At 51.0% G+C, this 27,165-nt stretch overlaps 1 protein-coding gene across 1 annotated transcript in view; it reads right to left on the bottom strand.

Annotated features, from left to right (window-relative positions):
* Positions 1-27,165, bottom strand: part of LOC141955232 (hydrocephalus-inducing protein homolog) — a 96,328-nt gene that overhangs the window by 31,883 nt on the left and 37,280 nt on the right. The window contains 9 exon segments of the mRNA XM_074895151.1: positions 6,482-6,634; positions 8,894-9,058; positions 9,519-9,654; positions 10,892-10,992; positions 11,801-12,036; positions 13,990-14,057; positions 18,280-18,503; positions 20,465-20,583; positions 25,030-25,129. Coding sequence (XP_074751252.1) covers positions 6,482-6,634; positions 8,894-9,058; positions 9,519-9,654; positions 10,892-10,992; positions 11,801-12,036; positions 13,990-14,057; positions 18,280-18,503; positions 20,465-20,583; positions 25,030-25,129 — 1,302 coding nt within the window.

Raw genomic sequence — 27,165 nt, 5'->3', positions numbered from 1 at the left:
CTGCTAGCAAGGGTAAGACTTTCTGCGGCCAGGGAAGCAAAAACTTGCTGACAGGCAGCGTCCCAGCAGCGTGTGTAGGATGCCCCAGCTAGGATAGCTCCTTAGGCTGGCTGTGCCCTGCATGGAGAGCAGGTCGGGTCTGCACGCCTGCGTCCCAGGTGGAGCATGCCAAAGGCATCAACATTATTCCAAGTGCTGGCAAAATCAATCAACTCTGCTCCATTTAATTTGTCCTCTAGAGCTGCAAAAGAAAGTCTTTAAAAAAGCAAGATGAGAATGGGATGAAGGAAGGTTGTTGGCACAGGGTAAACTCTGGGGCCTCACACAGGATCCCACCACCCCTCCTCTGCTGCCCCTGCATCCCGTGCACAGCCCATCACTAGCCTCAGAGGATCCACTGCGCTGCCACCAGCCGAGGGCTACCCAGCCAAGGCGTTCACACCAAGCCGGTGGCTGTTAGCTTTTCTTTGCCCTCTGATTCATGGTAGCTCACTGGAAAAGGAGACCTGATAGCTCCACCCCAGAGGTGAATCTGCATGTCTGCTATCTGGCAAAGCTCATTTATCAAAGCTTGGCAACAAGCCAGGCAGTAAATTGTACCCAAGAAACTATGACTGAGGAATAATGACAGGCTGTCTCGATGGAGCCAGACTTTGAATTTCCCAGGGTGAGCCAGGGCCAACAGCCCACTCCAGAGGAGCAGGAATGGCATCGGGTCCTCATTCTTTCCGTTAGCATTTGGTGTGGGTCCAAGGGGCAGCACGGGGCAGCACAGTGCACCACTGAACAGGAGACCTGCCGGGACCAAAAGGCTCTGCCGGGCCAGACTCACTCAGGCTTCCAGGTCAGCTTCTGCCTGCGTGGATCCAGGCTGCGTCCCAGAGACAAGGAATCTCTTGGAGCCACGCTAAAAATTCCCCCCACTTTGAAGACCACGATCTAACTTCTGATAACGTCCCTGCTACTCGCTTATCCTTGAATGCTCCAGAACACAACCCAGCAGCCCTGTGCACTGGATAGACAAAAACAGTGGCTATTTCTGTCCCTGCAGGAGCTTGCACAGAGTCCCTGAGTGCTGGGCAAGGGTGGGGATCAATCACTTATTCAAGAAGCTCAATGCTGAGATCATTAGCTTCTCCCAGGACAGATTTCCACTGCGAATAAGAGCTGCCAGAATTTGGATATAAGACACCACTGTGCATCTAAGAGATGGATGGATGGATGGATGGATGGATGGATGGATGGATGGAATGGCATTGATGGCTGGGATGGGATGGATGCCCTAAGGGACGACTGAGGAGCCACCACACTCAGTTCTCTTGAAGCTGCATAAAGCTAGTTAATTAAGTGATCTGGTCATTCTGGCCTTGCACAAGTGAAAGAGGAAGCAGAACTCAGTATTAAAATGCAGCTGTACTTTACCAAGCCACAGCCCTAGCAAGGGAGCATTCACACCTTTGTCAGCCGACCCATCGCTCCTCACGGAGGCTGCACATGAAGGGGAAATAAAACCCCGTCCCACATCAGTTGTGCACAGAGCCTCCTCCCGGGTGTTTCAGCAGTCCTGAGGTGGGGGACCCTGCGTTCTTCATTTCAAAGCTACTCTTTATCCGCACAAACTGCCAGTGGCAGAAGAGAGCCCCAGATGGCCCCGAGCCCCAGTAGGAGGTGGAGGTCAGGGCACGAGGCTGGCTGGATGCTCCCACCAACCACCAGCCGCCTCCTGGCACCTCAGCACCAGCATCTCCTCGGCGAAAGCATGGATGGGGACCACTTTGGTTTAGCCTCTGCCCCAGAGCACCATCAAGGGGATGTTTTATGAAATCAAAAGGCAGAGCCTCTAAAAAAAAAAAGTAGCGTGGCACTCACTGCCACTGACAACAGAGCCTAACTTGTCAAGCTTGGTTCAGCCAATAGCAGACTGCTGAGCGAGCTAACTAAACTTGTCTCCATTTGTGTCCCTGGTCCAGAGCTCACCCCTCCAGAACCCATCTGCGCTTCCTCGCTGGGCTGGGGAGATCAGGGCCACCTGGTTTGATAACCAAACTCCTCCTGCTTTTCCTTTGGGAAAAGCACCCTCCTGAGTCACTCTTGCTTCTCGGAGCATAACTGCCTTGAAGATTCTACCCTTCTTTAATTCATTTAGCCAACAGGTACAGCATGATACGACAAGTTTAATTTCCCTAGACAAGCAGGATAATAATTTCTTCCATTACTAAAAAACAGCAATTCTGAAAGGGCATGAACTCATATAAGATACCTTACGTGATAAAAACCAAACTCCCCCCTGTGGCCAGGTTTCAGGCACCTTTTCCAAGGTCTCCTCCACACCTCTGCTCCCCTTTCTAAGAGCCACATGCTCTGGACTTAAGCCTGCTGGACCTAAGCCTGTGCGACACTGGGAGGGACGCAGCCTTCCACCTTCCTCGGGTTTTGGTACAACCTGTCACCAGGGCAAGACTGACGCTCCTGGCCATGACCCCTGCTCATGACTGATGCCGTGTGTTTCCAGGCACAGGTGGCTACAATGAATGGTTCCCTCCAGCTCTGGCAAGACCAAACTGGCTGGAAATCAGCAAATTGGTACTGCTGTATTAGCAAAACATGGCCTTTAAAACCTAAACTAAAAGGTGAGCTTTTGGAGCACCATGAGGCTCTGGTGAGACAGCTCTGCAAAGAGTTAAGCCTGTGCATCTGTTCCCGTGCTGGGCCTGGCTCATCCCCATCCCTCACTTTGCCAGCTGACATTCTGGTATATTTTGTTTTCTGTATCGGGGCGACTGACACTGGCACTGCCTGGCTCTCTGGCCCAGTCGCTGTGCTGGTGGAGGCGACTGACACTGGTTCTGCCTGTTCCCCCGGCCCGGATACTGTACCAGTAACTTCACTCTCAGGTTCTGTAGCCTTTTCTCCCCCCTGAGGGCAGTGGGTGGTATTAAAGAGGACACGGTAGGCATGGGCAAGTCCCCAACACATTGCAGCGATTTGTGTCTCCTGGGTTTTGCCAGTTTGGTAACACACCCTTTCTAAGCACTCCATCAGCTTCTCAGGGCTCTGCATTTGTTCAGGAGTGAAGTTCCGAAGCATTGGGGGTGCCCACCGACTCAGGCCTTCGCCCATCTTTTCCCACACCCCTTGCCACTCACTATCATCTGACCACAGGGCAGGTTTCCGGGCACTGCTATTGTTAGAGAAGTGCCGCATGGCCAAAACAAGATCTGGCAGGCATTCAGAAAGCATTGTGCTGCAATCACAGTGGCCTGCAGGCTCCAAGGATAATTGAAACTCTCAAAAACTGAGAGGATCTCTTCCCCTGGCTCACCCACAGAGGGGGTGAGACCCCTAACAAAAGCCCAAACGGCAAACAGGTACCGGCCCGCCCCCCCCCAGCGATACAAACACATTATAAGCAGTCAGGAGCCAGTACAGCAAAATAAGACCCTTTACACATTTTCCACTGATAACAAACACCAGCACTGGGAACACACAGTGGATATAAGGAATAATCCAGCTCCACCACGCAAGCAAGTGGGCCAGCATTGAAAACATTGTCTTATCAAACCGTACAAATACAAACAGAAAAATTGCACCCAACAGATTGCTCTAGCACACTCTGGTCAGGGTCTGTCCCTTTTTGATTCTTATTTCAACCCTCTTGTGCCCCACGTTGGTGCGCCAAAAAGGCTGTGATGGTTTAGGCCCTGCCGGGACCGGAGACCACGTTGCTGTTGTCACTCCCCCACCCTCGGATACAAGTAGGGCACAAACCCCGGGTTGAGATAAGAAGAAATTTAATACAGCAGTGTAATAAACAATCTGAACAACAACAGTAGCTATGATAACAACAATAAACAGTAATAACAGTAAACAAGACAAAAGATATACAGAGAAATACCGCAATGGTTACAGACAGCCCCGTGCTCCCCGCCACCAAAGCCACAAAGGAAAAAGAATTCCCACGCTCCCGCGCCTGGACCTGAGGTCAGCATGGTATGAATAACCTGGCTGGAGATTCCTTCCCCCTCTCTGCTGGGGAAAACTTAACCCTATCCTAGCTGAACCAGGACAGCATCTTATCTTCAAAAGTTCTGCTCACCTTGGAAGAGACCCCATATTCAGGGCCAGTGTTGCCCATATCCTGGAAAGTTAATTCAACACTCATTTCTAAATAGCATTACAGATATCATTTGAAGGGCACAGCACTGTTACCCACAAAAAAAGCATCTTGCCTTGCTCAGATAATGCTCTTTTCTCCCATAGAGCAAGAAGAAATCTTGACTTGACAGGAACAGCAATTTGCAGGTGATGGTTAATACCACCACCAAGGTGGCACCATGGCCATCTGCATTACAGCATTTTCCTTTCCTGTTTCGAACAAGATACTAAACTTATACTTGCCCTGTTGCTGTCCCTTTATTAATCTTGTTCGGTTTGTTGAGCTGCCAGTCAGCGTGCTGTAACATTGCTGATGCAATGCTGCTGTGAAAATTTCAATCATAGCTCCTTCCTTTGATCAGGGACCGTGATCTCTAAGCCTGACTGCAAACAGCCACGGTTTTGAGATCAGCCATCAAACAGGAGACAGGGAAATCACAGCTCACCGACCTGCAGCAATCTCCAGGCAGGAAATCAAAGCAGCAGCTTTTCTGTCTTAGAGAACACAAGACTTGGGCTCAGGGGCACAACTGGATGCAGGATGCCCAAGTCACCCACCAGCAAGGCTAAGGGACTGCCTCTGCTCTCAGAGGTACGTGTGCAGTTCACCCTGGCACCTGACTGCATCTCAGATCTTATCTCCAAAATTATTCAGTCCTCTCTTCTTCCCCTCAATAAACGGTCAGGCAGCCTAAGGCAGCAGCAAAGGGCAAAACTTCAACTGAGGCAGCAAAGCAGCACCAAAGGAGGCAGCTGCTGGGGGCAGGGAGCAGCTGGAGCACACCTCGCCTGCCGCAGTGCTGCTCCCCTGGAGCTCAGCATCGGGGGGATGAAGAGTCTGAAGAGCCCTTGCTGAAACGACTGATCGAGCAGGTTCTCAGGACCTGCTCCCTTGAACACCTCCGTGATAGCAGCAGCTGTCCTGAGAAGCCGAGATGCTCACGGTGGGGTAAGTCAAGCCTGTGGGGTCAGCAGGGGGGACTACGGAGCAGCAGAGCCCACCCTTACTGCAGGGCAAGAAACCATCCCTGACCCCCCTGCTATTATTGTTCTATTTATTGATTAGCCACAATATTTGCAGAGATGGCAGTGAAGCAGGATAGGACTCATTGCCCAGCCCCACGCCTTAGGGCCCTGAGGCAATGCAGAGGCAGAGACACCCTGCGAGCCCCCCGGGACACACAGGCTGCCCGGGGAGGGAGGGCAGGCGTGAGGCCGGACAGCAGTGCCGGAGCAGCTCTGCGGGTCAGGGCCTGCTATGAGCACGCAAACCCCGTCCTTCACACACCAGCACCACCCACCCCAGGTGGCTTGCTCTCTGCAGAGATGGAAAGCAGGTTTTCATTGTGGAATCAAAGCAAGCTGCCCTGGGAATCCCCCACTTTGAGGTTACGTTTATCCCCCAAACAGCTGGAAAAGCCGCGTGAGGGAAATTCAGCCCCGTCCTCGGCCCAGGAGGCTGAGCCTGTACTCTCACACACTGCCTGATGCTCCATCCACAACACCCAGTCCACACTGCCAGGCCTGGGCTAACCAGCCCCAGGAGTCTGACCCACCGGACATGGAGAAGAACAAACCCCCTCCGAACCCTGCTTTCAAGCCCCTCACAGATCCCCCCTCCAGTGGGGAGCACACCCCACCTGGCCTCAGCGCACAAGCCCGTGCTGGCTGCATCAGCCCTGCTCCCCCTGCCAGGAGCAACCCACCCTCCCTGGGCCGTGCAGCTTCTCACCCTACGCAGCCTCCAGGATTAAAGAGCCTTTCTCTGCAGCCAGTCTCCAGAGGTGCTCTGCAACGCGACGGACTCCACCGTAGGTACACCACCCTTACACGTATGTTCTTGTGCAACAACCCAGCTGGTTTGACACCCAGCAGGTGTGAAACTCACCTCACTGCGAGCAGTTTGAGGCCAGACCTCACACCCTAGTCTCTGTCATTACCAGCAGTTCGGCACAAAGCAAATGCAGATCTAACAGGGAAACCGTGTGGAAACCCATGCCCTTTCAGGAGCAAAGGGCCACGGCGTTCTCTTGGTCTCAGAGCTCCAAACACATGAGTCTTAGAGCTAAATACCTTCCACAAAATAAAGGGAGAACTTGCAACACTGATCCAGACTCATTTCTGCTCAAGCATCTACGCAAATTTTCTGTTTTACTCAGGGGTCCCCCAGCTAAAACTGCCCCCAGACCAGGCTCCTCTTGCTGCATTGTGATGGAATACATTGCTTTCTCAATCATCTAGTGATATGCAAATGTTGCATACAATAATTAAGTCACAGGTTGCTCGTCAGTCATTTTTGTTGGAAAATAGCTCCACAGACACTTACCATTGTTGCCCTGAAGGATGCAGGGATGACACTCTGATTGGAGAGGTGGAGAGTTTGGGAGGCATCTTGCAGAACTTGGATACTGCCAAAATTTATTTTGCTTGGATGCACGTAGACAACTGGTCCTTCTCCAGTGCTCACTAGATGGATTTTCTGCTCCAGAAAGCAGGTAGGAAAGATCAAAAAAAAGAAGAGAGAAAGTTTAAAATGATTAAACGGCTCTAAGGGTACTCCTAGACTGGGGGATAATTACGGCTGTTTGAAGTTTTCAGTGTTGTAAAACTGAAACCAAAGGCCTGGAGCCAGTGTGGGACCTGGACTGATCCCATCTGAAAGGCACAAGCTCCCGTTATCAGGGGATAAAGAAACCCTGTTTCCCATGCTTGCTTTTTCACACCTCCTCCGCACTGGTAACTCTCCTTCCTCTACCTTGTGCCTGCTCCCACTCCTTCTACTGCTCAGTCTTGCCCCAGAGCACCCTCCCTGACTCCTGCTGCTGCACAGCACACTGGGACAGTGGCTTTAGTCCCAAAGCTACGCCTGTGAAAGCCAGCACCAGCCAGAGGCAAAGCAGGCCCTTCAGAGTAGAGATCACACAAGTTAGTTGCTCTGATTTGCACTTACGTCTATTCCTGGTATTATACGGATAATGGGCATTAATTATTAATTACATCATTCAAGCAGTATTTTTTCCTTTTGACAGTCTGAGACCCAAAAGTTCTGTTCTTGAAGAACCGTCACAGACTACTGGGGAAGGAATGTGGATCCCTTTGCTAAACCACCTCCTCACATCAGTAAAAATATTCAGGAGGCATTCAGGAGATTTAGCAGCATCATTTCCACTTGTTTCATTAAAAGTTTAAATCCCTGTAACTACTTCCAAAATGTCAGCCTTTCTTTCTGTTACAGAAAGCTTAAGGCTCACAGGAGCCCTCCGACATCCTCTTTCATGCTCAGAGATGAGAAGACATTTTAAAACAGCTGCTTCAAAAGTTGATATCCTTTTAAATTAAAGCTTAATTAACTGTATTTGATCTTGATTTCAGCTAAATGAAGCCAGGACACTACAGACAACATTCTCTTGCCTACATTTTGTGGTCATTGCTGCTGTTGTGTATGCCTGACTGTGAACATCAGCCTTCAGGAAGCTTTAGTCCAGGAATGCTTTGCCTCATCCATTTCCAAGCTTGGCAGAAAAAAAAGTGTCTCTGTGCTCCAGGTGCAAGCGGCGTGGAGACTCATGAGTCTTTGGCTGGGGCTCTCGGCAAAGAGCTATGATGGGTGTTTCTCAGACGCGATGGGCCTGACTTCCAGCACGGCCTCTTACACAGCGCTTGCGTTAGCAGGATTCAGGGATGTCCCTGTGTGCTCCTGAACAAAAGGCCTAACGAAGCACCAGAGCTCTTCATCTAATCGCACAGCAGAGTACGAGACCCAGGGGTTGTTCTGGGCTTCAGACTGGCCTTCTTATCCTGTCTGACCTAGCTGTAATTAAATGCTGTGTCAGACACTTAGATTACCACCTGGGATGATACCATCCTTCCTCTTCTCTAGGTGAAGGGGAGTGGCTGCAAGTATACTTGAGATTACAAGACCTCCTGACCTTGTTAATGGATAGGAACCAGTAAAGTAGGATGCTTAGTTTTAACGTTAACCATCACTTGTGTTTCACTAGCTTTTATTTTTCCTGTATTGTACTGCAATGTATACTATTTCATTTATACTCTTTTCCTAACTACCCTCTGACATCTCACCCACTTGTAAAACATCTTGAAACCTGTAAACCCTTGCCTAGTGGAGACAAAACAGGCCTTAGACAGCCTGGTAAACTCCCTGAGTACATCCCTGATAACAGGGACCTAAGAACGCAAGACAAGCGCCTGAGAAGACGCCAGTGTCACGAAAAGCGACTGGGAGCGGGTTTACACCAACCCCCTCGGAACAAACAGGAGCTGAAGGATGGTGAGGTCACTCCATGACCATGCATGGACACGGGAAACCTCAAGTTCAGCCAGCGGGCAGTGTGAGGAAGACGATGTGGACCACCAGGGGGGAGAAGACCCTCAGTCTATTTTTACAATGCACGCTCATTTACTACGTAAATGAATTCTGTATATTAGTCAGAGAGCTTTGCTAGTAGCTGCGGCACTTGTGGTGGAGCGATCCCCAGCGCTGCCCAGCGCTGCGAATAAAGAATCCCTGCTGAACCGTCATAATTCTGACTGTGAAGCTCTTTGTTTCACAGACATTAGCTGTTGCGTGTGCCACAAACCCCTTCTTTCCTTGTCCGCACCAGCATATATTACAAGTTTTTGTTTTCCCGGGAAGGATCCCCGGAGTTAGCAACCCTGCCTGAGGCTTCACACCCCACCAAGAGGAGTCGCACCAAGGCCCACGTCCCCCAGAACTCACCAGAGGGGATCCGTCACTCCCAAACACTGCAACATGAGCAACAGTGTCCTGCTCTCCCGTCACCTGGGCCTCCAGCGTCAACGGGACCTCCACGGAGCTGCGAGGCTGGACAATCCCCCACGGCACGGGGCTGGAGTACCACACAGAAGCGTCCTCCTTGTGCTCCTGTAAGGGACAGAGTCAAACGCAACACACAGGAGTGACCTTGGGGGAAACTTTGAACTCCTCAACATCTACCACAATGGCAATTCACACACATTTTCAAAAACCCCTAGGAGAAAGCAGAAAAGTACAAAGCAAGATACAAGACTTGTATGGGCTTAGCATCCTCAGAGGGTCCAAAACCTGCTGCACCCACAAACACCCACTCCTGTGCTGGCAGCCTCCTTGCAGAAGCTTTTCACAACCCTCTAAGTTCTCCTGCATGAAAGCACCCCAAAGACTAGAATATAAACTGCTTCCTAAAAAGTTTAAACTGCTTCCTGAAGTTTATATTCAGGTAGCTTCCTTTTCTCAGCAACCTTTAGGTTTCAATATAAACCAGCAAGGCCTTATCCAAAATCCTTTTTTTCCCTAATAAACCCTTGGTAACGTCTGAGGGCAGGAGGCGGATGCAATGCCAAACCTGAGGAAGAACCCTGTAGCAGCCTGGGAGATCGCTGTCATTCACAAGGGTCAGCATCTGCTGGTAAGGGTATTTTAGAGAGCACCGTCCGAACATCATGACAGGGTTGAGCACTCGCAGCGCAGGAACCACGCATCTAGGCAAAGAGAGGACCAAAAGGGAATTAGAGATACGAGAGAATGTGGAGTTCGTTTACTCCCCAAATAGCATGAAACAGAGCATAGCACATTTGTCAAATAGACACTTAATACCCCTACAGCGATAAACGGCCTTTAACTGCTTCTGACTCCACCACCGCCTGTAAAGCTGGGGCAAACCCCGGCACTCGGCCTCGCAGAGGCTGCCAGGTGCCCGGGCAGCGCACGGTGCCCTGTGCCAGAGCTCCCTGATCAGCTCTGCCCGCTCTTTGCCCCAGGAGGCTTGCAAGGACCCTCCCAACAGTCCCGGCAAGGCGTGAGCTCTGGGGCCGCCTTCCCCCCGAGTGCTCACCAAGGCTCAAAGGGCACAAGACCCCAGTGTCTCAGTGAGAACGACTGCCTCCTCTCCCACACCGCTGTTGCCCTGCCTGAGAATTCAGCCCTTTGCCCGGCGATGGAGGGCACAAGCCACCCCCTGCCTCAGGCAGTGGGGGATCACCCTCTCCCAGCTCCTGCACCCCACGGCTCCGTGCACTCTCTGTCCCCATTTGCACTTGTTTTACAAAACTGCAGCCCAGGCACTGACTGGGAGAGGGAACAGCACAGTGAACTCATCCCTCTTGGAATTAAACCGACACCCACCGCAGCACAACAGGGCTGAATCTGCCTGCAGCAAGAACAACTTTTGGCTTAAGTCTGAGAACATTAATGCTCAAAAGAACCAGAGGGAAGCAGAGAAACCTGAGCTCACCTTTCACATCAAGGACTATTTTCCCCTTCATAAGATCTTGCTTTGAGCTTCCCCTCACCAGTCCTGCCATAAGCCCCTTTCCCCTTCCCACGCGCCTTTGTTAAGTGACCCAGACACCAGCTCTCAGCAGGCTGCTCACTGCGGCCCAAATGGATGTTGTATTTTGGCTGCAACCCAGCACAAGTCCGCCACTTGCAGGAAGGAGGAAAGATGGCCCTTTGGAAATTTGTTACACCTCAAGCACCAAAACCCAGGCCAATAATGAATAGAATTACTGTTCCCTTTAGAAAAAGGCTCAGGGCCACGCCTGTCCGTGGAGCACAGGTGCTGCTTTCAGAACACTGCCCATCTCACATCTAGCTGGGCAGAACTACGTCATTAAGCAACACTTGTCACTGGGAGATGGAGCCAGCAAACCACGTGCAAGGCAGCGTGGTGCTGGATGCACGAGGAGAGACGACGAGCTGCAAGGAAAGCGCCGATACCTGGCTGTGAGGAGCAGCGCCGACACCGCCCTGCCAACACCGCACACGTCCACCACCAGAGCCAGCTCGTAGCTCTGCAGAGTGTTGGAGCACAGGGTGACCTGGTGGAAGAGAAGAGCATCGAACACTTCATCACTCCCAAAAGCCATCGTGCACCTGTGCTGTCCTCCGGTTCTCGTTCCACGGGCAGGAAAGGGAGGATTTTGCCCTAACTCTTCTGCTGGTCCACAGACAGAGCACAGTTGCTGGGAGTAACAAAAGTCTTCTGACATATCTGCGTTGTTAAATACACCTTGCGCTTACCAGGGCACATGTAACCACGATTAGATTAATGCTCTACTCCCCACTGTATTAAAATTAAAGGACTAATTTTTAATCTCAACTACAACAGCATAAATGCAGAGGCAATCTGTTGAATTCAACAGATTCAGCTTTACACTGGGAAGCTGAGGGCAAAATGCAGCCCAGCAGGTGCTGTCAGTTCATGGCTGCCAGAGATTTTTCAGTCCCCACTGGAGATCACGGCAGTGAATACAACTCATTCTGCTCATCAGGAGGGGACAAATAAGACTGGGAAGAAAAGCAAAGTGCTTTATACAATGACATCTCTCTTTTTAACAGCCACCTTCTGTCCTCACCCTTCCTTCGCCCACTTTAAATCAAAGAAACTGCTCCAAGCAGCTCTCAGAAACAGATGAATGGCTTCTGCACTTGACCATATGGGACATGATCTTCAGCTGACCATTCTGGGAACAAAGCAGTGGTCCTCCAGAAAAGCCCCAGAGTAACCCAGCTAACAAAAGCCCAACACCAGTGCAGATATCCTCCCCGCGTTACGCTCAGAGCTAGCGGTGCTAAAGCCCTCCCATCCCTCAGTGAAGCTCCAGCTCCACCCGCTTCTTCCCATACCTGGATATCCAGGAATCCCAGGGGGCGGATGGTCCCTCTGCGGGGCTTTATGCTGAATTCTCTTGGCCTGAGTTGACGCTGGGCTCCCTTTCTCTGGAGTAGGCGAGTGTTTTCTGTGATCTGAGCAAGACTGCTGACACTGGGCTCTCCCAAGCCGTCCCCAGGAATGCGAAGGTTGAAGGTGAGGGGCACCAAGGAGTTGTTGGTGAGGCGACATGACAAGGTGTGAGGAAAGCCTAGGAAAATAACACAAATATGAATTTATGCACCAACTGTCCCATGATTCCTGGTGTGAATAGCCTGTTACGATAAAACTGGGCTTGGAGTTTAGCTCTTTTCAATCTGAAGTACAGCTAACTGAGAAGTTACGCCAGGAATTAATTGTCACTTAAGCTCCCTTTTACGCTGATCGCAGAGATTCCTTCCTTGGAAATGGCCACTCTTGGCGATGCTGAACCCCAGAAGTTTCTCTCTCTCTAGCTGTGAGGAGCTCTCTCGCCTGCCCCCAAACCTGCACCAATTAGTTCTCACTTACAAGTGTCCATCCAGATAGACCATTTATTCTCAAAATTCAATGCCCTGTTGACTCTGGGAACACTCCCACAGTTTTCAATATATAAAAGCAGGGTATTGTCATCGAGGAGAAGCTGCAGTAAAAGGAGGGAAGGATGAAACTGGGAACAACAGCATGACGCAAAGCACTCTAATGCAGTTTCTCAAGGCAGGACCCTTAAGGCATCTCCTGCCTGGGGCTACCAGACTGAGCACGTGACAACTCATGGCCCCGCACTGGAGGCAAACCTGATGCTTGCTCAGAAATCAGCAGGAGCCATGTTCCACCCCACCTAACAAACGGGACACGGCTTCCACACTGCACACTGCCCCGCACAGGTCGGCATCACTTGAGCTGTGATACTCGCCTTCCCTCATGGAAAAGCAGTGACACAGCCACACCTGGGGGGTGTTCTGCAGAGACAGGACATCAGCCCACAGCCTGCTCTGGCCTGGACATCTGGCTCAGCTGGCCAGCTCTGCGAGAAGGAGACATCTCCCGTGGCCTGCTCACCAAGCGTCGTTTGAATACAGACGGGGAGGAAAACCAACTGCAGCCACAGCGGGGGGGTTCTCCATGTCCAACAACAGTGACCACTGCCCACCTCCAGCAGTTACTCCAGCAGGGAGGCAGGAGGGGCACAAAAAGGACAAACACAGACTTCACAATCCCAAACGAGACCAAAGTCACCAGATGCAGGTCAACAGTCAGCAGCACAACACAATAGCTGCCTTCAGCTGAAAAGCCCTTATTAATGAAATTACATTAGGGAGGATGAATCTCCTGTTACATCTCCACATTTCTGTCTGGTGTGTTTCTTCTTGTTTTATTCAAAAGGAAGTAAAGAAGTAGCAGAGTGGTGATGGAGGGAGGGGAGAAGCAGCTCAGGAAAGGCAATGAGTCTTCTTAAAAAGTCCATGAACAGCATGAAAACACAGAGGCATCCTGGGCACAGAATGATAATGGCCCTTCAATCAATCCACAATGGATTTCACATTTAAACTGTCGATCGTGTCAGTCAAAAGCCTTTTGTGAGACTGAGATGGAGAACCAGAAGCTGCATTTCAACGGGGACGCTCTGGATGCTCAGCCCCAGGCTCTGTCAGCAGAGCTGGGCCTGTGGTGGGGAAGGAGGAGCCCGTGGTCCGAGGACATCAGTGCCTGATTCAGAGCTACTGCTTGGGCATGTTACCTGGTGGGTGACAACGAGGGGCCCTCACAGCGCTAATTAACATCTGGCACTAAAGGTCAGGGGGGTAAATGGTATCCCTGCCTTGCAACAGGAACATTGACCCAGAGCAGCTACAGGCCAGTATGTGCCTTAAACTCCCTTCTGCTGCAGTCCCGTCCCCTGGGCCCTCTGGGACAAGGACTTTCACAGTCATTCTGCTGTCAAGGATTGAGAGGTTGGGGCTGAACAGACTACAAGGACACCAAAAAATACTGACTTTCTATCCCTTTGGTCCTACTGATCTCACGATGGCACAGGACTGCCTCAGCAACCAGCAGCCCTGGCTTTAACACCCTGAAGGCTGCTATGGAGGAGCACAAGTGACAGATGGTCTTATGTTAAAATGCTCCATTTTGGTAATTCCCAGAGCTCTCAACCCGTGGACCAAGCCCAGGGCACACTCACCGAAGGAGACATCACCGAAGTGGAGGGCAGGGACGTCGAAATGAAAAGTCGGTCCAATGACGCAGCCCCTGCAAGGACAAAGACAGGCAGAGGAGATGTTGGCTCGGTTAGAGAGAATGGCAAAGCGCTCAGCTTTCCGTACCGCTCGGGTGGGTAAAAGCTGCTCTCAGAACCACGGTGGGTTTCAAATCAACCTGTCACCCCCGTGCTCAGCACAGCACCCATGTGGACAGCACGCAGCCAAAGCAAAGTGGTCAGCACCCGACAGCTGCTGCTGAGGCTCAGGGCACCGCGGCAGGGTGTGCCCCCAGGCTGCCGCTGGCCCCAGGAAGGTCCCGGAACAAGTGATGGCTCTGTGCCTCGGTTTCCCCACCCGGCATGTGATGGACAGAGGTGTCCACACAAAAGGGGACTCACTGTAACGAGCCTTCCCAGCCACGGGTTCCCTGCTTTGGTATTTCTTAGCTGGAACTGGTGTTTCCATGGAGTATATGAACACCTTTCTCAGAAGACCTGATGCACACAATCATTACACATGCAGGACACATGAATCCAGGGGAGCCCCAAACATCCACTGAGAAGAGCAGCAACAGTTCTACGCAGAGGACAGTTCGATCTTGGAGAAGTATCAGCTTGTCACCAGTGCACCAGCTGACACACCCAAGGGCACCACCTCGCCCGTCCCTCAACTCAGCAGACAGGCTCCAAACTCCAAAACTCACTCACATCCACTGAAATCCGTACTCGAAGCTGCACAACAAACATTAATTGACTTCATGGTTGATGACAATCAATGCCAGCTCTGCCTCAGTTAAAAATCAAGGGCCACAGTGAACAGTGCCTTCTCATTTTACTCACAGGACTGCCACTGTCATTATCCACAGGTTCTGCACATGAACAGACCCCAGCAGCCCGCGGGAGGGACCTGCGTCCATCCCTGCTGTCCCATTTCCAGCATCCCTTTCCAAACACCAAGGAAACAAGCATCCAGCACCTCCTAAGGTTGGTTTCCATGTAACGAGTAATCACCTATGGTCTTGACACCTTCTGACCGCATAGTCAAAGAGCACTCAAAAACTGACTTTCAGGAGTTTCAATCCAACGCTACTTCTAGATTCTTGCAGTTGAATCAGCTCCTAAGAATAAGCCTGGTACCAAACCCCTGCTGATGGCGAAGTTCCCTCTCCAGGGACCTCACATAACCAGACTTGACCTCCCAAGCCCTAACAGCTTACTCCAGACGGAGCAAAGGGAGCAGATATGCTTTCCATCACAGCATTTGCCAGGAGATGATGGAAAAATACCTCCAAACCAGCCACGACTGGGGATGACATAAGGAAACTGCCAAGGATGAGCCTTGCCAAGCAAGTGGGGAAATGACTGCCCCTTCTCCTGAGTGCACCGAATCTGTGCTCTGGGAAGTTAAACTGGAATGACTGCCCAGAAGGCTCAGGCAAGGAGCCAACCCAGAGCTGGTAACAGTACAGCTTGCAAAAGAAGGGGGGAATAGGCAGTGGTTTTGACAACTGTGTTTTACAGTAGCATTAAGTAATGCATGTGTGAAGGGAGATCAGGATCCTGGCAGAGCAGGAAGAATAACAACACAAGGTGGGAATGGAACTGCTTGAACTCTCATCCCCGTTCCTTCCTTTGCATCCCAGTGTCCCACCAGCCAGCTTTCCTCTGTTCGAAAGAACCAGAAGCTTTTCTCCATGGAGGATGAAATCCAGTGCACAAAACCTTCCGAAGAGGGAGGCTCAGCTGGACCTGGTGGGTGGACATCTCAAGGGCATTTGAAAACAAACAGTTTGAGCTGTGGGGCTGGAGAATGACAGAAGGGCTGAAGAGGGATCCTTGAAAAGCAAGACATTGCTCAAGGAGGCAGATGCCATCTCAGGGAGGAGAGGACTGCAATGGGAATTGCTGCTGAGAGACAGCTGCATGGGAGCAGGCGGGTGTGCTGGGCTGCCATCAGATGGGCTGCATGGGAGCCACCATCCAGGGAGGAGGAGTACAAGGATGGGGAAGAAATAAATAAAAAAGGACCAGCAATCCTCTTTCACTGAGACAGAAGGTCTACACTGAGCCCAGGGGAGTGCTGGCCAAACAGGGCAGAGAGTGGCCACAGAGAAGGGGAGGGCATGATGGGCACTGAGAATCAGGGCATCACTGGGCAAAAAAGGACCACTTCATTTGGCTGTGGGGAAGCCAAAACACAACCGTCCCTCTGACAGCTCCTTCCTTCCTTCCCCAGGAGCAAGGCCACTGTGAGGCAGAGGCAGCGGGCACTGTCCAAGCAGTATCCAAGGAATAAATGCATCCTTACCAGCAAAACCTGCCCTTGCTCAAGGAGAAAGCTGCTCATGCAATAACACCCTGTGACCAGTTTGGGGGAGGAACAGAGGAGAACAAATTATTTGATTGTGAAATGTTCCCTTTTGATTTCCAAAAAAAAGCAGCACTTTCCCTCCAAACACAAAGCCAATGTAATTCTTTCTCTACTGAGCTCAACAGACCTATTCACCACTCTTCTCTTGCAAAGTAATAACCTTTCTGTTCTTTTTTATCCATTTCCCTCATTTTATTGGTAAAGTCGACCGCAGAGTCCTCCCATTGCTTTACTGCCTTTGTCTAGAGCCTCCCAGCAGCAGCAGCCCAGGAGGCTGGTTGCCGAGGAGGCACAGCCAGCCCCACAGCTCCAGGGCTCCCAGCACCAGCTTTCCTGCCTACACCACGTCATCCCACCAGCCCGCGGTTAAAGACCAGCTGGGACAAGTCTGCATGCTGCTGCGGTCCTGACAAGTGAGCTTTGCCTCTCCTATCATCAGATTTTTACCCCCTTCTCCCTTTTGCTTGGTGAGGATTATCTCTTGCCGTGGCACCAGCCGCAGAGCTCCCCGTCTGCCCCGTCAGCACTGCTCTGGCTGCAGAGAGGAGGCACCACCACAGCGCTGGCTGCACAAGAGGACTGCCTGTCCCAACCCATGAGCATGAGAGGTGATGCTGAGGCTGCTGCTGCCCATTTGGGATGGATTATTAACAGAGGATTTTAAAAACACTGCCTCTGGCTGCAGCCACCCAGGCTGGCCCATCCCCAAAGCCCTGCTGGCCGTGCTGTGTGTTCAGGGGGGTGGCCCAGACCAGCTACTGCCCAAAGCTGATGCCATCCCGCTGTCTGACGTTGCCCAAGGGGGAATGAGCTACGTGTAGGAAGGAGTCACTCCAGCTCCTGGGTACCCGGACTGGGCAGCAGGCATCTCCACACCTTTCCTGTACAGCCTCCAGGCAAATTGTTTTCCAGCACAGGTAGTCACTTAAAGCCCCGGGGCTCTCACACAGACACGTGTTGGAACCTGCTGCTGCCAAATTCTGTGCAAACAGCGTCCTGCAAAGTCACAGAGCCACTCGCCCAAACCATGAAGGCAAAGCTGCTTCCCAGAGGAACCCAAGACTTTGAAAGATAAACGGGCACAGGAGGCATGGTCACAGGTGGCAGCAGCTCGAGGGAGCTGATCCTGCCCCTCTGCTCCACTCTGGTGAGACCCCCCTGCAGGGCTGTGTCCAGCTCTGGGCTCCTCAGCACACGGAAGACATGGACCTGTTGGAGCGGGCCCAGAGGAAGCCACCAGAGTGATCAGAGGGATGGCACGCCTTTCCTGCGAGGACAGGCCCAGAGAGTTGGGGTTGTTCAGCCTGAAGAAGGCTCCGGGGAGACCTTACTGTGGCCTTCCAGTACTTCAGGGGGGCTGGTAAGAAAGATTTTGACTGGGTTTTTAGTAGGGCCTGTCACGATAGGACAAGGGGTAATGGTTTCAAACTTAAAGAGGGAAGATTCAGACTAGATATAAAGGAAAAAATTTTTACAGTGAGGGTGGTGAGACACTGGCACAGGGTGCCCAGAGCAGTGGTAGATGCCCCATCCCTGGAAACATCCAAGGTCAGCCTGGACGGGGCTCTGAACAACCTGATCGAGATGATGATGTCCCTGCGCATTGCAGAGGCGTTGGACTAAATGATCTTTAAAGGTCCCTTCCAACACAAACTATTCTACAATTCTATGATTTCCTCTTGCAGATAATTACGCTTCATTTGCTGCTGCAACTGCAATGTTCAGACTGGAGTCAAGGTTAAAAAGCCTTGACTCTTAGCGTGAGGATGCTAGGATCCAAGCCAAGACTAAGACCTTAGACAACACCTTTTTTTCTCTGTTTCATCCTAAAATGAGGTAGGTGGGAGATGATTACCCAACAGCTACAGATGCATACACCAAGCTCCTATAACCCTCCTCACCTGATCGTCAAGGTCACAGGCTCAGGGGATCCAGTCACACTGAAGCTGAATTCTTCTGTGAACTTCCCCAGGACGGTGGAACTGAAGGAGATCCGGACGACCTGGAGCCCGTCTGGAGAAATGATGCCCTCCTGGGGGAGGAAGGTGAAGCAGGAGCCCAGAGCTGTAGCTGGAGGGACCAAGTTGAAAGCAGCGTCGATGGCTCCTTTGTTAAACAGGACCACCTGCAGCAGCAAGAAAGCATAAGGGAAATACATAAGGAATCTTCCTTTCTTACAGAAGGCTGATTTGTTTTCTGATTAACCAATTAACATCTGTAAAATGCAGAAGATGCTGTGTCCTGCTGCTTGGCAGAAGCCAAACAAAATGCAACAGGACAAGCTCTGCCTTTGGGTTTTTCATGCAAAGCAGTGACAGCTTCATAGACACAGTCACTCGAGATTTATTCCACTGACACAGAGCAACCCACTTCGACTTGCAGCGCAGAGGAGCCGCTCAGCATCACCAAGGCGATTCAGACCTGTCCCTAAGAGCAATGAAGGGCACTTGCAGCTTTACTAGTGAATCATCACACAGCTGATTCTGCTCCCGACGAGTTCGATCCTGCCAAGGGCACAACACATTGCAGCCAACAAGTTTACTGCATGGAGAAGACACCTCAGGGCAGCACTATCACCAACTTCAGAAGCACTCCCCAGCTCTCCTACGGTATGTCATTTAGGATTCTTATTTTGTCTTTAATGGGAGACTTTCTTAGTCTTTGCTCAGACAGACGTGTCAGGAAAGGATGAGCGTGCGGTGCACAGCAGCTCCGTCTACTCCAAAGAATTTCTCTTTCCTAAACATTCACAGCCACCACCTAAGACTTTACCATTATCAGAATAAACTACAAATTTAAAACTAAGCCGTATTTTGTTGAACACTCGAGAGATCTACTGCCTCAAACAAGTGACATAATCCCGCAGCACTTGTTGAGATTCAGCTCTTCTCACGTTGGGCGAGCAATGCCCACAGGTGCTGCCAGTCACCAACACACCCACCCAAAGCAAAGCAGTAAAGTTTCTGATTGCTGCAGGGTCAAATCCTGCCATTTCCATGGAATTAACTATCTGCTTTGGATTTCTTTTCCCTAAGTTTTGTCCTTGTAAAACCTGGTAGAAAAATTGAGACAGAAGCATTTTTTAATTTTGCAGCTGCTGTTAAAGATATTCACGTATTCAAGCTCTGCAAGGCTAACCTGGAAACTACTCTCTCCTCTCACGTCTTTTACACCTCAGTTACAAATTGCACTCAGGGATCCTGTGCTGAGCTGAGGTTTACCTTCAGTCAGCACAGCACTAGCAGTATCATCTACTTAGTCACATTTTCTCAAGTAATGAAAATAATAAAAAGATAATCAATAAAGTATCACCATTAAAAATGCATAGAGAGCACAATATTTTGGTAAGAAAACACCTTAATGCATCCTTCCCTGCCCAGTCAAGCTTTTGAAAGTATTGCCTCATTTCCTACCTCTTTCAGTTGCCCTATCTCATTTTTTTGCAGAAGACACCATTGGCAGGGGGAGGCAAATACGTAGAAAGTTCCTTTGCCTCATCTCCAGAAATGCTTTGCTCTTCATAGAGATGCAGCAAATCTGAAGAGCGGCGAGAGACTGGTCAGCAAGGGGAAGCACTCCCAGTTCCGCGGCCAGACCCAGCTCTGAGCCAGAGGCTGGACAGATTTCCTCCAGCTCCCAGGACCGGCAGCACGCACTGACCCGAAAGCTGGCTGCAATGGCCTGGAGCTCAAACTCAGTACATTTGTTCCAGCTGCTTTTTAACAGCCCGAGTACAAAGGTGCATTGCATCCAGGGCTGAAACAAAAGCCTCTGAATATTTATCTTTTTGTCCCAGTGTTGCTTTCATCTGTCAAGGGGGTATTTTTTCACATGAAGCCTCCCAGCTGATCCCCAAGGAAGGTTGCCAAAAACCACGGATTAAGACTTCACAAACAACATAGGCACCTTTCAGATCCCATCAGAAGTATCCAGATTCTGGGAAAGCCCCCAGACTTGACTAGTATGTCAAACAGTCCCTGCTGACAATGACCCGAGTTGCCAGAAATCCCACAGGCCCACGAGGCTCACTGCTGCCCCGGGAGCCATCACGATCCCCCCCAGCCCCTCAGAATCCCGACTACTCACCTCATAGCTGTGGTTTAATCCAACAAACACCTTCCCAATGTCCAGCTGCTCACAGCTGAAGCGGAGCCGAGGCCCTACGCCTTCCCCTTTGATGCGCAGGGGCAGCCTGGTCTCACGGCCTGCGGAGAGATTTCCACTTCAGTACAGTAATTGCCTCTGTTATCCCGGACTGTCCAGGCTGCCTCAGTGCTCCTCCCTGACTCTGGCCTGGATGGGAACAGCTCTAGGTGCTCCAGGAGGAGACACAGGACTCTTCCCTGCCCTCAGGAGATATGCTTTGGGGCTGGCTTCTAATTTCTAACCAACGCCACGGGCTGGTTTCTCATTTAGCCATCAGTTAGCGATGCTGAGTTTAAAACACAATCTGAATTTCTTCCCGTGTTCTTAGATGAGCTCTGAAATCCATTCAGTGAAGGCACAAAGCTCATGAAACAGAACTGAAGATCTAAATATGCCATCTGTACTGATGCAATCAGAGACAAGAGCACAGGAGCCGACAAGTACGAGCCCAGGCAAGGCGAAGCTCCCTGCTAACGGCGCTGTGCACGTCTGAGAGCTGCCTAGAGCAGGCAGAGCATCTCAGCACTGACACACAGCTCCGTGCCCGGGGCTCCAGGGCTCACCTCCTGCAGCGGCACCTAAATACGACAGGGCTTTGTGATCTCCAGAGAGCAGCACTTGCCTGTGCCCACCATGATACCGAGAGCTCAGCTTTGTAAAGACACCTTACCTGAGGCATGCTGAACAGGTATGGAAAACCTCACTGCTGAGGTCAGAGAAGCCATGAACATACTGCTAATACACACAGCCCTTGCTGCAAAGGGAACCGAGACGGCAAGGCTTATAGCTAAACTCTAAGATGATCACTTTCTTCCATAAGAAGATGCTAAGATGACAGGGTGGGATCCTGCAGTCCGAAGGCTGTTCTGAACCACTGCAGCAGCCTCAAGTGCCTGAACCCTGGCTCCAATTTGGGCTTGGGTCTCCCTGCCATCCCATCCTACTCTGCACAGAAAGCAAGTAGCACAAGGGGAAAAGAAAGGCCCAGAAGTTGTATCTAACCTTCAGTGTAGCTTTTGTGCAGAAATATTCCTCTCTCCTTTTGTGTAATGCTCACCATTCATTAAAAATTAGGGATTGAAGGTGGATTTTTTTTTTTGATTTTTTTTTTTTTTTTAATCTGCTGCATAGTTGTTCCAGAATGTCCAAAACTACTTCCTATTGCAAAGAGCAGCCCAGGTGGGACAACACAGTGACTCGATCACAACTTGAAAAAACTCTCCCTGGGAACAGCCCTTTCAGTGATTGCTGACTTTCTGATCTTGCAACCGTGGAATGAGGACCTTTGATAATGTCCAAGCCAGAAAGGAAGAGCGTGGGAGCTTTTGTCGAATTCAACATTTTTCAAGTGGTTCCAGACAAAGCCCAGCTGACAGCAGAGATGACAGGTTGCACAGCTCAGGCATTAATTGGAAGGCTGTGTATTTCTATTTCCCAGACACCATAAGAGAGGCAGTACTGGGTGCTACCTGTCAGAAGATCACTCCACCTTGCATCACATGTGGCTTAATTTTCATTAAAAACTCGAGGTCTAAATAATCAAAGCTCTTAGGTAATGGCAAAGATTTCCAAGTGACAAGCTTTTGTCCATGATCATGCTGAGACACACATTCCCTGGCCACTGCAATCAAAAAATCAGTGGCGGTTCTTCCCCTTCTGCAGCAGGCCCTCACCCTCTCCAGGTGGTCTCTGGAAACCATCCTTTCTTCTACCCCTACGCTGAACTTAAAACTTCAGGAAATACCAGAAATGTTGCTCTTCCTCCTTCCAGGTGAACCACAGAGCGGGCTTTTCCCAAAGGAGGAGGAGCAGACTCAACTGCAGGCAGCATTCAGGAGAGCTGAGAGGGAAAAAGAGAGAGTATGTCCTCCTGCTCCCTGGGGCTTCCAGGAGCATCCAGCCTTTGCCCAAGGCCTGGCTACAGCTGGGCTGTGGCCCTGGGACGCTCCCACCGGAACACGTCCCCGAGCACACAGGCCAAGGGCATGGAGGGGCTACAGCCTTGTCCTCAGTCCCAAACCCACCCCTGGTGCTGTGGAGCGAGCACTGGGATCTCAGCAGGAATAACACAGCGGCGGGTCACAAGGTGCACAGGGTGGCGCTGCTGCCTCGCTTCCAAATAAATAGGGGTCTAGGTGGCCCAACAGCACGGGGCTCTGCTGCCAAAGGCCTTAACTTCTGCTGTTTTCTGACACTCAGTTGCTTGCTCACAGACTGTCCCCGTCCCTTGTGACTGGTTTTGAACATGATTCTCATCTGACCACATCAATAGTGTTACATGATGCAGGACAGTTCTGTCACAAGCTAAGGGACTGATCATCACGTGGGATTCTGCTGCTCCCTGCAGGAGTGGCTTAAGAAAGGGTCTTGCAAGGTGTAACCCAGTTCAGTTCTGTGTGCAGACAAACCTAAAACTGAATTTTAGGTGTCAGAGCACCCCCCTATATGCTTCCTTCCAGCACTCAAGAGCCACAGCTTTATTTGCATGAATAACTAAGAAAGTTCATTTTGAGATTCAATATTTGACGAGGGCAAATTTCAAACCACTTCTTAACTGCCAGCTTGGCAAGTTGCACAGTGCTGATTAGTTCTGTAAATCACTGCATGCAGAAGCATCTGCTTGGCAATTCAAGGAGGCACCTGCAAAAAAGTGGAGGCCAGCAAAGCCCCTTTCCAGAGGGGCATGAGATCCAGCTGCACAACTCATGGGGCTGCACTGGGAAAAGCTCCCAAGCGTTCCCAGCAAGGGACACACACCCTCTGCAAACCATCCTCCAAAGGCGTTGTGACTGGCATGCCAGTGCATGAGGAAGGCAGTCACGCTTCTTAGAGGAATCAAGAAGCAAAGGTAACTGACTCTCTAGTTAAAGATCACTGTTCTCTTCTTTAAACTCTTCTTGCACTCAGGGACCTTGACTCTGGGACAGTTTCCACCCTGATAATACAGGGGGTCAGCTCTGGTTTGTAAGGGAGGGGGCTAGGTGCATCATTTCAATGACCTCCTTGAGGTTCTCTTCCAAGGAGCCAGTGGGGGAGTTCAGTTCTCCCAAGGGTCCATCAGGACCTTTTCAAGAGCAGGCTTCTCTTTCTAAACAGATCATTTGCTCATCTCTGTTTCCTGTAACTCTCAGACCAGCTCAAGGGTTGCATGTAAGTAGTCTTCCTATTTCTCTGCAACAAAAACGCTCTCCTGGCACAACCCCTGGAGATGCCTGCAGCAAAATGATGGACACCCCCATCACAAGAGCAAAAATCCCAGAGCCAGAAGCACAGCACTGAGCGAGGAATCCCTGAGGCGCAACTTTTTAAATCGATCCTTTCCTTCCACAGCTCTAGCAGCTGCAGCTGGGAGGCAGGAAGACACTTTGTGAACACAAGCCCTGGGTAATGACTGTAGGGGGCATTTGCCAAGTAAACCCTGCACAATTACAGTATAAATAAAAAGCTGTTTTGTGACATTTGTATCCCCCAGCTTAGGGCAGTAAGTAAAGCGACAAAGCAGCTGGGTTAGTGACTTCAGCACACTCCAGAACAGGCGCCTGGCTGCTGGAGGACCACGGGCCTCACACCTCTTCCTCTCAGACAGGGAAAAACCATCACATTCCCTGGATGGAAGCCTGACAGCACTCTCCCAGTCTTGAAAAACACCTTAAGCAGCACCACGCAGAGACAGAGAGGAAGGATGAGGTGACCCGAACCCCGCAGCCTGCTGCAGGCACTCCCTGCCCCGTGCTAGCACAGCAAAGCCATCACCTCTCCCAGGGCACAGAAGGTGCAGCTCACGTGGGCCAGAGATAACTGCTCCCAGCAAAAGACGCGACGGCACTTCTGTCAGACAGGATGAGCATAAAGCTTGCCTAGCAGACTGCTCGGACTCTGATTTCCAGGGAGGGCGCTCACCCCGCTGAGCACAGCAAGCCCTGCGCAGCGTACCCGGAGGCACCACAGACTCAGAGCCACAAGGTGACAATTCTCACGTGCTGGCCAGAGGTGTCCTTCTGCAGACAGCCCGTGCTCAGCAGGGCTCAGCCACCCAAGGTCTGGCAGTGTCGGGGTAGTGAGAGGGGATCCAGGCTCTGGAAGCACATTTGTAACTCAGCTCCTACCGCCTCAGGAGTCTGATGATGCATCCGTGTAATAAAGACTCCTCCTGGAGGCAAATGGTCTACAGGGACGTGGTGCTCGCCCACTGAAGCTGTTTAGCTCTGGAGCTCTTTGGCCTCTACAGGCACCTGGCAGCAGAGCAAATGCTGGCAAACTCACGGTATGAGAACTTATCCCTTCACTGCCTTGGTTGTTCTGGGATCAGTGACCCAGGCTTGTAGCCACACATCCTGAGGGCTGGCCTTGGACAGGAGACCGCCTGGAAACCGCAGGGGCAGTGGGCACGTGCCAGCACCCTGCTGACCACTGACCCTTCCTACCAACTAGACGAGAACCGAGGGGGCTGCAAGACTACTTGCGCCTCCACGGTGGGGAACAGAAGCAGGAGAAAGGAGCCGTACCTGAGATGTCGCAGTAGACCGTTTGTTGATAGACTCTGGCTTCTCGGGGTCTAAAGATCACGTTAACTTCAGCTGAAGAATTTGGCCAGATATCTCCCTCCTGAAACAGAAGAAGACAGCAAACCACTTAGGTTCAAATGTCACATTTCTTGTTTTCAACCACAGCCCTGTAGCCTTTATGTAGAGCATCAGTGAAGAGCAGGGAACAAGCAACACTTATCAACAAAATTTAGGGGGGTTTGGAAGCAGCTTCAAAAGAACTTTCTAAGTCTCTTACCTTTACTGGCATCTGGTAGAGGCATTTTGTTAAATTAGGGCTATAATGAAGCCACCAAACTGGCTCACGCTCCAGTGAATCCAGCAGGATTTCTCCAGAGGTGCCAGCCAGTTTAAGAAAAAGGTCCCTCTCACCTCCAAACCTTCCCATGTATCTCTGTAGCACTATGGCTACATGACGACTTTTACTCAGGTCAGGAGAGATTTAACAAATCAAAGAGAATTTCCCATTCTTAGTTACAAAGGTGCTGCCTCTTATAGCCTTCACCTGTACATGCCCCTAAGTATTTAACGTACTGCGGTGAGTGGGGCACGCAGCACCAAGCAAAACGAGCCCTCCTGCCTGGGGATAGAAGAAGAACAGGCTCCTGCTCGCTGGCGGCTGCTTCTGCCCCGAGCCGTGAGCAGCCAGCCAGCACGCAGGCTCCTCCAGCTGACGGATGATCTGGGAAAGGAGTTGAGAGACAGATGCACCCTGTTTCTCTCCGCGAGGTGCACACGCTCCTGTGTCCCTGAACACAGGCTCAAAGAAGAAGAGATGGGATTTGCTTACAGCTCCACACCTCTTTCAACCAACAGGCTCTTTTCCGTGTCATGCTCTTGCTCAGGGATTTAAGTCTGGGCCATGCTACCAGTGTGTCTGCAGCTCTCTGCTGCTTCCTCGGGGTCTTCTCTCTCTGCTTCTCGCCCAGAGAGTCCTGGCACTGGCGCTCAGTCCCAGGGAGCCTTGTCGCACAGTTTCGGAGGCATGCCTGGGTTCTAAAGGCTCTCACTTCTTGCAAGTGAGACACCACTTACATCCCCTGAACCCCTAGCATTACCAATGTTCCTTGTGTGTTTGTTGACATAAATAGAGGCACCTCTGACAACTGTGATAACACTCCACAAAGGAAGGAAAATATCAGCTTATAGAAGGAGACGAACAGAGTTCTTTTTCTATCAGCAAAGCGAGGCTTTGATTCTGCATGCTGCTGGGTATCCTCGCTGCTTTGTCCAGAAGAGCCTTGAACGGAGTGGAGCCTCTGGCACTCCTGCAGCATAAATATTAAGTAACTATAATACTTCCCATCGAATTAGCCCTTATAGCTCAAAGGACAGCCCCCACAACAATGGAAGAGCTATGACATGGGGAGTTATTGGGCTGCAGCTGCAAAGAATTCCCGAAGGCACAGCCTGCTCAGAGTCAACAGAACAGAGGGAAGAACTGTGAAATAACTCACAGAAAATACTGTGAGTTATTTCTCCTGGGAAATGAAAATGGGCTGTTGAAGAGGTTCCTTGCATTCCTGCTACCCCACAGGGGAAAAAAGAACTGCTGCTTGGAAGGAAATGCTTCATTACCCACCCTTGCAGGCTACTGCTACACGCGTCCGAGCCTCGGGGCACCTCAGGAGCGAGCCCCGTGCCTGGGCGACGTGTTCTCTATAGGAGGGCAGCGGAGTCAGAGCATGGAGAGCCACCGTGGATGGTAACCAGGACAGATGTAAAACTATGCAGTGCTGTGAACATGGTATTGCAACACTTCTGGCTGAAACACTTCTGGCCTCAGACAGGCTGCAACTGGCAGGTGGCATAAAATACAGACGGTGGATGTACGATGGTACAGCACCACCACTCCAGCTGTCCTACCCTGGCTTTGCTACAGCATAAAGCACGGTGATACAGGAGGGGATGGCACACCGGGACTCACAGCTACACAAGTGATCTCTCTGCAAGAGCCCAACCGTAAATACATGGCAGATCCTATCTCTCCTCCCTCAGCCCCTAAATAATGAGGATCTGCTAGATCTCCACCAGTCGGAGTCAGAAAAAGCTGGTCTTGAAAAGCCAGGCACCAACTGCTGGTCAAATCACCTGCTT

The sequence above is a fragment of the Athene noctua genome, unplaced genomic scaffold (genome assembly GCF_965140245.1).
Source record: "Athene noctua unplaced genomic scaffold, bAthNoc1.hap1.1 HAP1_HAP1_scaffold_146, whole genome shotgun sequence".
NCBI classification, from domain to species: Eukaryota; Metazoa; Chordata; class Aves; order Strigiformes; family Strigidae; genus Athene; species Athene noctua.
This window is presented reverse-complemented; position numbering and strand designations above follow the sequence as displayed.